The 8,983-nt window shown below is 60.3% G+C and overlaps 1 protein-coding gene across 2 annotated transcripts; it reads left to right on the top strand.

Annotated features, from left to right (window-relative positions):
* Nucleotides 1–377: 377 nt before the first annotated feature.
* AFG2B (AAA ATPase AFG2B) lies at nucleotides 378–8,635 on the top strand. Of its 2 annotated transcripts, XM_078861858.1 has the most exons (7): nucleotides 378–1,971; nucleotides 2,247–2,774; nucleotides 3,595–3,804; nucleotides 4,017–4,211; nucleotides 5,025–5,144; nucleotides 6,447–6,572; nucleotides 7,523–7,763. In XM_078861858.1, the coding sequence occupies exons 1-7, from the start codon at nucleotides 496–498 to the stop codon at nucleotides 7,673–7,675; spliced, it is 2,808 nt and encodes a 935-aa protein (XP_078717984.1). In that variant the 5' UTR covers nucleotides 378–495; the 3' UTR covers nucleotides 7,676–7,763. The 2 variants fall into 2 exon arrangements, with proteins under 2 accessions (XP_078717984.1, XP_078717983.1); XM_078861857.1 differs by having other exon boundaries at nucleotides 3,595–4,211; nucleotides 7,523–8,635.
* The last annotated feature ends 348 nt before the right edge of the window (nucleotides 8,636–8,983 follow it).

Genomic DNA, 8,983 nt, shown 5'->3' with positions numbered 1-8,983 from the left:
GTAACAGCAGCAGTAGTAACAATAGCAGCAGTATACACAACAGCAGCAGTAGACTCAAGAGCAGCAGTAGACACTAGACACAACATCAGCAGTAGACACAACAGCAGCAGCAGTAGACACAACAACAACACCACCAGCAGTAGACACAACAACAGCAGCAGTAGACACAACAACAGCAGTAGTAGACACAACAGCAGTAGACACAACAACAACAGTAGTAACAACAACAGTAGTAGACACAACAGCAGTAGACACAACAACAACAGTAGTAGACACAACAACAACAGTAGTAGACACAACAGCAGTAGACACAACAACAGCAGCAACAGCTGTAGACACAACAACAGCAGCAGGAGACACAACAACAACAACAGCAGTAGTAACAACAGCAGGAGACACAACAACAACAGCAGTAGATACAACAACAGCAGCAACAAGACTGCATCGTGAGTTGAGATTCGCGCGCCCCGGGCTCGTGGAGGGAGCGGCCGAGCCATGGCGTCCCCGGCTGGGGCGCGTGGAGCCGCGCGCCTCTCGCTCGCGGGGCCCTCGTCTCTGTGCCTCCACCCCGCGGAGCTCGGCGACTCGAGCAGTCAGCGCTGCCGCCTGGGCCCCGGGGCGCTGCGAGCGCTCGGGGTCCGCCTGCTGGGCGCGCCCCTGCGCTTCTCGCTGGACCGAGACGCGGTCGGGGAGGAGCGGCTGCTGCTGTGCGCCGCGTGGCCGCGGCCCGACCTGGCAGAGGGCCACGTTGAGGTGGACGCGCGCTGCGGGAGCCTCGCCGCGTTGCTCGGGGCAGACCCCGATCACGACGGCGGCGGCGGCGGCGGAGAGGCCGGGGGCGTGGGAGGACGCGACCCAGCGCTGCCCGCGCGGATTCCCCTTCACCGGATCCGCGCGCTCCCGCGAGTCCGCGCCAAGCGCCTCTTCGTCACGGCCGTGTGCGCTGCTCCCGAGCCCGGGGGCGGCGGCGGCGGCGGCGAGACCGCGGCCGCCGCCACCTCCGCGTTGCCCACGGCGGCCGAGCTGCGCGATGTGACGCGGGAGCTGCTGCGGGGAGCGCTCGTGTTCCCGGGCTGCGCGCTGCGCGTCGCGGGCCACGGCCACCCCGTGCTCTACGTGCTCGTGCGGCGAGCCCAAGCCGAGGCCCAGCGGGGCGGCCAGGGGGCCGAGGAGAGCAGGCCGGCAGATTTGGGGGAGGAGGAGGAGGAGGGACCCCCCGGGGATGAGACGACGGTGAGAAGAGAGGAGCCGGAGGAGGGGGAGGCGGCGTGCTCCGTGGCCATGCTCGTGCACAGTCGCACCGAGATTTTCGTGACGCGCGTCTCTCCCGTGCGCCGCTTCCTCTCGGCGCTGCGGGCCAAGCGGAGGCGGCAGCGGAGCCGCCTCGTCGGCTTCCCCCTGGGCGGCCTGGACGCCGAGGCGGAGCGGCTGCGGGAGCTGCTGCTGCTGCCCGCGAGGTTCCCGCGCGCCCTGCGGCGCCTGCGCCTGTCGGGCCCCCCGGGAGGTCTCCTGCTGGCGGGGCCGCCCGGCGTGGGCAAGACGCGGCTGGTGCGCGCCGTGGCGGACGAGGTCGGGGCCGAGCTGGTGTCCATCAACGGCTCGGACGTCGCGGGGCCGCGGCCCGGAGACGCCGAGGCCGCGCTGCGCGCCGCCTTCGCGCGGGCCCTGGCGCTGGCGACGCCTCCCGCCCAGGACGGTGGTGGTGGTGGTGATGGTGGTGATGATGAGGATGATGGAGGTGCCGGGACCCCGTGCATTCTCTTCATTGACGAGGTGGAGTCCCTGTGCCCACGGCGCGGGGATGGAGGCGCGGTGGACACGCGCGTCGTGGCGCAGCTGCTGACCCTGATGGACGGGGCCCGCGGCGAGCGAGGGGGCCCCGGGACCGGGACCGTGCTCGTGGTGGCCGCCACCAACCGGCCAGAGGCCCTGGACCCGGCACTGAGGAGGCCCGGGCGATTTGACTGCGAGGTGCTCCTTTGTGTGAATGAATGAACGAACGTGGCAGTGATGGTAGTAGTGGTGATGGTGGTGTGATGGTGATCATGATGGTGGTGATGGTTATGATGGTGCCGATGGTGGTGATGGTGCCGATGGTGGTGATGGTGATCATGATGATGGTGGTGATGGGGATTTCCGCATTGTTATTGATTGTGATGTTGTCACGTAACTGTTGGTGATGGGCCTATCAATTGTGACGACGTTAATGACGGCGATGATGATGGCGGTGGTGGCGCGCGTGTCAGCTGGTGCTTGGCGTGCCCACGGAGCGGCAGCGCGTCGCCATCCTCGCGGTGCTCACGCGGGGTGTGCCGCTGGCGCCGGGCGTGGACCTCCAGGAGCTCGCGGCGCTCACGCCGGCCCACGCGGGCGCCGACCTCGCCGAGCTGTGCCGCCACGCGGCCGTCGGCGCGCTGAGACGCCTCCTGCGGGCGAAGCCGCCAGGGGTGCCCGGGCGCGACGGAGGGCCGGACGGGCGAGCGGCCGGCGGAGAGCGTGCGGCGGCGGCGAACCCGGTGGAGCTGGCGGACGAGCAGAGAGAGGGACGGGGGGAGGAGGAAGGGGAGGGAGAGCATCCGCAGCGGAGCGACGAGCTGACCCGGCGGGCGCTGCCGGCCGTGCGCGTGGAGATGAGCGACTTTCGCAGCGCGCTGCGCTTGGTGCGGCCGACCGCCATGCGGTGCGACGCCGCCGTGCCGGCCTTGGAGAGCGGTGGGGCCGGAGGCTGGGACCGCATCGTGGGGCTGGATGACGTCAAGCGCCGCCTGCTGCAGGTGGTGTCCCCCTCCTCCAGAGTCAAGGTCTCCCGCGTGGGGGGTATGCCAGGAAGGGTGACTCGATAAAACTAGCCTCGCCAAGGTGCTCAACGTCGCTGGATGGAGATAAATCTCTCCAGTATGCGTTTGGTTCGCTGCACATGCCGGGACCTTCTTTCATGAATAAGTTCCCAGTATCTGGAGCGAAATGTCGGACGTCGTGTCTAACAGGGTGCAGTATGACCAGATTACACAGCAGAGAGCTGCACAGCAGCAGCAGCTCAGCCGTGAAAAAACGATTTGTCCGTCTAAAGCCAACAAAACGTCGCGAGGCAGTTTACCGAGTGTTTCGAGTAGCGAAACTAATGCAGGGTGCGTAGCACAGACCAGCAATCGCTCCTGATTTTGCATCGCGTATACGCTCCAGACAGTTGCTAGACTTGTCGCTCCAGCGACGTAAACACGACGACACGGTCGCCGCTCGACCGCATGACGAACTCGGCGTGGTTGGCGACTCCTCGATTTTAAAAGTCTCAAGCCACTCGCGACGTTTGTGGTCTGTGATTTCACGTGAGGATGTGGCCACGCGACGTGCAATGTCACGGTAGCGTGACGTCGTGTGGCACCGTGATTGCCACGTGACCTCTGTATTACACATTGGGTGACGTCGTGCGGCAACGCCACGTGATGCATTGGCGGCGGCGACGTTGGACAGGTCGTGCGACGGTGTTGGACGCGCGTTGATGTTTTGTACATCGCGAAATTCTGCGACGTTGGCTGTGTGATGATGATGATTATGACGTCTTGCGCTGCTGCTGATGCTGCTGCTCCTCCACAGTGCGTGGAGTGGCCCTTGCTGCACCCCGCGGCGCTGCTGCGTCTGGGCGCCCGCCTGCCGCGCGGCGCACTGCTCTACGGGCCGCCCGGCTGCGCCAAGACCTCGCTGGTGCGGGCGGTGGCGGCGCGCGCCAGCGTCGCCTTTCTCAGCGTGTCGGGCGCCCAGGTGATGTCGCCGTACGTGGGCGAAACCGAGAGAAACCTCGCGCAGGTTCGACTCCCAGTGCGGGCACGCCACCGTTCTCACCACCGTTCTCACCACCGTTCTCACCACCGCCCTCACCGCCACACTCACCATTGCTCTTACCATCGCTCTCACCATCGCTCTCAACACCGTGATCGCCATTGTGATCATCGCCGCTCTCACCTTTCCGCCACGCTCGCCACCACGCCCGCCCTCGCCGCCATGCTCCACCACCCCAGGTGTTCCGTCGTGCGCGGGCGGCCGCCCCGTGCCTGCTTTTCCTGGACGAGGTGGATGCGCTGTTGGGGTCGCGGGGTCGCGCCGCCGGGGTGGCGCAACGCGCCCTCGCCACGCTGCTCAGCGAGATGGACGGCGTCGGGGTGGACGCTGGCGAAAGGAGGGGGGGCGGGGGAGTGGACGGCGAGGAGGAGGAGGTGAGCGAGCGAGCGCGGGGCGCCGTCTGCGGCCCCGTGGCCGAGCGGCTCGCGGCGCCGGTGCATCACCGACGCGGCCCAGCGGCCGCACGCTCGCCGCTCGTCCCGGAGGCTCGTGGTTGGAGCCCAATGGCTGCTCTGGTCAATATAGCCAGGTCCTGCAATTCTAGTCAGGCCTTAGAATTTTCATCTCCGGGCTCAACAACACATTCGGTTGCTATTGAGTCGTGACAAAGCCAACACGGTGACACGTGGCATAGTATCGACAAGGCTCCATTATTGCAACCCACTACAGGACGTTTGGCAAAAACATTAGAAAGCTGCAGCGTGTATAATAGTCTTTGGCACGTGCCTTGACGGGCACTGCAAGATCCGACCGTGTCTGTCCGGTGCTCGCTGAGCTGCATTGGCTTCCGGTTGCTGAACGAATGCGTTATAAGGTCGCACTCACAAAGTGCTTGCCGCAAATTAATCACACGGCCTTGCTGCTGATCTTATCAAGGAACATAAACCATCATCACGTGAACTCCGGTCATCCTGGCGGTGGATTTTGGCTTACCATCGAACAAAGACGGTCAATGCATTGCGTGCTTCCAGATGCGCTTCTGTGGCCGTCTGAAGCACATCTGAAAGCTCTTTCTTCAAATATTCGGAAGCCACTGGAGCCAAGCACTTTTAAATATAGATTGAAAACTTACGTCTTTAGAACAGCTTTTTGTGGTTAGTCTGTTGTCCTTCCCCTATGCCTCCTATTAGCACGGTTGGCTGTGTACGGTGCAAATGAAGTTCACATGCCTACATTACACTCCCCAGCTGTCGAACCAGCACGTGCTGGTCGTCGCGGCGACCAATCGGCCCGAGGTGCTGGACGAGGCGCTGGTGCGTCCGGGCCGGCTGGACAGCGTCATCTTCGTTCCGCCGCCCGACGCAAAGGTGAAGCGATGCCTGCCTGCTAGCTCACAGTGCCAAGCGGCTCGGCCACGAGCGGCCGCGTCACTCGGAGAGCCACGGCCCGAGTCCGCACACGCGCCAGCCTAGCTGCCTAGTGGCCTGGCAGCCTAGCAGCCTAGCAGCCTAGCGGCCTGCCGGCCTAGCGGCCTAGCGGCCTAGCGGCCTAGCGGCCTAGCGGCCTAGCCGCCTGCCGGCCTAGCGGCCTGCCGGCCTAGCGGCCTAGCGGCCTAGCGGCCTAGCGGCCTAGCGGCCTAGCGGCCTAGCGGCCTAGCCGCCTGCCGGCCTAGCGGCCTAGCGGCCTAGCGGCCTAGCGGCCTAGCCGCCTGCCGGCCTAGCGGCCTAGCGGCCTAGCGGCCTAGCGGCCTAGCGGCCTAGCCGCCTGCCGGCCTAGCGGCCTAGCCGCCTAGCCGCCTGCCGGCCTAGCGGCCTAGCGGCCTAGCCGCCTGCCGGCCTAGCGGCCTAGCGGCCTAGCCGCCTGCCGGCCTAGCGGCCTAGCGGCCTAGCGGCCTGTCGGTCTAGCGGCCTAGCGGCCTAGAGGCTGCAAGGCCAGACCCCCTCGCCTGGTTGGCCCGGCCCGGGGAGGCCAGCAGGAGTCATACTCTTAGTTTTTTCGGTAAAGTCACGTAGGTAAAAAATGAACTTAAAATTAATAAAAGTAATAATAGAAATAAAATAATGTGATTTTTATTTTATTTCTATTATTACTTTTATTAATTTTTATTTCATTTTTTACCTACGTGACTTTACCAAAACAACTAATAGTATGATTCCTTGCAGTCACGAAAGCTTCAAATCTAGGCCAGCAGGAAATTTGGGCGTTCATTGGAAGGCCCCTTTTTGGCCGATGAATAAATGAACAATTACGTTGGCATTGTTGAGAAGTCGCTGAAGGCAAATACAGAGACGTTGATAACGTGAACGGGGACGAGTGTGAGATTGCGTGTAGAGACAGATTAAGCTCGTTCTCTGATTGACATTTCCACACTTCGGTTTGCGTGAGAGATTCGGCCATGTTGAACCTATTGCCCCAACGAACCCGGGACCCCATCCGGACAATCGTGGCGCGAGTTTCCTCGATGAATGGAAACTTAGTTTCTTTAGAGGAGTTTTTTTAAACCGAGGCCCCCAAACGTAAATTGTGATTCTCCAATACAACATTCAATCCGTGCAATTGGAATGCTTAGAGCAACGTTGTTATGGAATCGTGAACACCACCTCGTTCTAAGCGTGCGTCCATTCCGGGCGGCCTCACGATGAGCTCCTCCCTCCGCCCCCTGCCCACAGACGCGTCTCGCCATCCTGCAGCTGCAACTGGCGCTGGTCCCCCTGGCAGAGGACGTCTCCCTGGCGGAGCTCGCCGACGCGACCTACATGTACACGGGCGCCGACCTCAGGGGGGTGTGCAGCGAGGTAATGCACGCACGTTCACACGCACACCCGCACGTTCACACACACACGCACGTACACACGCACGTTCACACACACGCACACATGCACACACGCACGTTCACACGCACGTTCACACGCACGTTCACACGCACACACGCACACATACGTTCACACGCACACACGTTCACACGCACACACGTTCACACGTTCACACGTTCACACGCACACACACGTTCACACGCACACACGCACGTTCACACGCACACACGTTCACACGCACGCACGTTCACACGCACGTTCACACGCACACACGTACGTTCACACACACGTTCACACGCACGTTCACACGCACACACGCACGTTCACACGCACGCACACCCTCACACGCACACCCTCACACGCACATTCACACCCTCACACGCACATTCACACCCACACACGCACGTTCACATGCACACCCACACGCTCACACGCACGTTCACACACACGTTCACACGCAAATGGGTGCCCAGTAAGTGCACAGGCTGGTGGTGTGACAACCACCACGCCTGGCCACCTTTGTCTTTCCACTGCTGATGTATTTTTTATACGCACTTCAGCAGGTACTCGTTGAAGGCCGAGTTGACCTCGGAGAGGCCTAGGGCAGGTCCGGACACGGCTTGCCACCGATGCGAGCCGTGTCTGGGAACGGAACTTGGCCGTTGCGTTCACCACTGCGCCGGAACGGGCTGGCGGTTCGTGTGCCGCGCGTAACGGAAATCGCGTGACCCCTGCAGCCACTAGAGGTGCTAGCTGACGCCGCAACGTGAAGCAATGTAACGGACTCTTGAAACGCAGCAAGGAGACGCCCCAATCACGGGAGGGGAGGGCCACGGAGACCGTCGGCACGACGGGTCCCGTCGGATCTGGCGGTGGCTGAAATCTGTCGCTTCCTGCACCCCCCCACTCTCCCCCCCCCCCCCGCGGTGCAGGCGGCGCTGCTGGCCATGGCGGACGAGGGTGTGGACGTGGAGCGCGTGCGGCAGGAGCACTTCCTGCGTGCCCTGCGGCTCATCCCGCCCTCGCTCACGGCGCAGCAGGTCGCGCGCTACGAGGCGCTGTACACTCGGCACGCGCTGGGATGATGGACGCCGTGATCGCGGGCGCCGAGTCGTGATTGCCGGCGTGGTGATGGGTGGCTTGACGAAGGGCGTTGTGATGATTCGTGCCGTGATGACGGGCAATCTGAGCTAAAAACTTAACTTTTTATTTTACCAGGTAAGGCCTACTAAACCATCGCCATCGCGAGTTCTGGATTTGCAAGTTTCGCATATTCGCGAGTTACTAAATGGACGTATTGGTGGTACACTGGTGCAACATAACACACTGGACCTCGTAAAAGCCTGAAATCTACATTTGAACCAGCAAATCCGTTTATCAGTCTTTAATTGACCCTGTCGCCAAGTTTAGCGTGATTGAAATGTTTATTCAGTCGACTGAGACTCGCTAAAAAGGTAAATGTTGACCGTTGATTTGGGTCCGGGGTACGCAATTTTTTGGGCTAACCGAGAGGCCTGGAACAGCAACAACAGCAGCAGCTTTCTTGCGTTGGATCACGAGCCTGAGGTGGGACTGGTGCATCATCTTCGTCGTCTGGAACTGCCGATGGATAGAACGGCAAGCAGAGCGTTGGGATCATTAGGGTTAGGTTAGGGTTGTTGTCATGGCAACAATAAATGGTGAAAATATTAATCTTTTGTGAACAAGCAAATGCTATTTAAGGACAAGGTTTTCCAATATAAACACAGAGCCAACCATCACCACTGTGAAGCTTCGTGTTCAGCTACCCGTGACATTCATCTTCTGACTGCTTCGACATCACGAGAACTGGTTTTGATGCACCACCTCGCAAGATTTTCTGACCGGGGTTGTGAATTGCAGGAAAATAAAGTAAATTATTGCAGAAATGTTCGTTTTATTTTCCTATAGCGTGCACCGGTGTACCGCCAATACGTTTAAATGTGTACTCATTCCCTATTCGCGAGTTACTGAATGTGTACTCATTCCCTATTCGCGAGTTACTGAATGTGTACTCATTCCCTATTCGCGAGCTACTGAATGTGTACTCATTCCCTATTCGCGAGTTACTGAATGTGTACTCATTCCCTATTCACGAGTTACTGAATGTGTACTCATTCCCTATTCGCGAGTTACTGAGTGTGTACTCATTCCCTATTCGCGAGTTACTGAATGTGTACTCATTCCCTATTCGCGAGTTACTGAATGTGTACTCATTCCCTATTCGCGAGTTACTGAATGTGTACTCATTCCCTATTCGCGAGTTACTGAGTGTGTACTCATTCCCTATTCACGAGTTACTGAATGTGTACTCATTCCCTATTCGCGAGTTACTGAATGTGTACTCATTCCCTATTCGCGAGTTACTGAATGTG

This window comes from Lampetra fluviatilis, chromosome 13 (genome assembly GCF_964198595.1).
Source record: "Lampetra fluviatilis chromosome 13, kcLamFluv1.1, whole genome shotgun sequence".
NCBI lineage: Eukaryota > Metazoa > Chordata > Hyperoartia > Petromyzontiformes > Petromyzontidae > Lampetra > Lampetra fluviatilis.
Note: the sequence above shows the minus strand (reverse complement) of the source record. Positions and strands in the feature narration are given on the sequence as shown.

What these genes read in the sequence shown, in the direction of transcription:
- AFG2B (XM_078861857.1), top strand. Translation starts at nt 496, where the DNA reads ATGGCGTCCCCGGCTGGGGCGCGTGGAGCCGCGCGCCTCTCGCTCGCG. An exon ending in TTCCGCCGCCCGACGCAAAG is followed by an intron (nt 5,145 to 6,446) that starts GTGAAGCGATGC and finishes CCCTGCCCACAG; the next exon opens with ACGCGTCTCGCCATCCTGCA. An exon ending in TCAGGGGGGTGTGCAGCGAG is followed by an intron (nt 6,573 to 7,522) that starts GTAATGCACGCA and finishes CCCGCGGTGCAG; the next exon opens with GCGGCGCTGCTGGCCATGGC.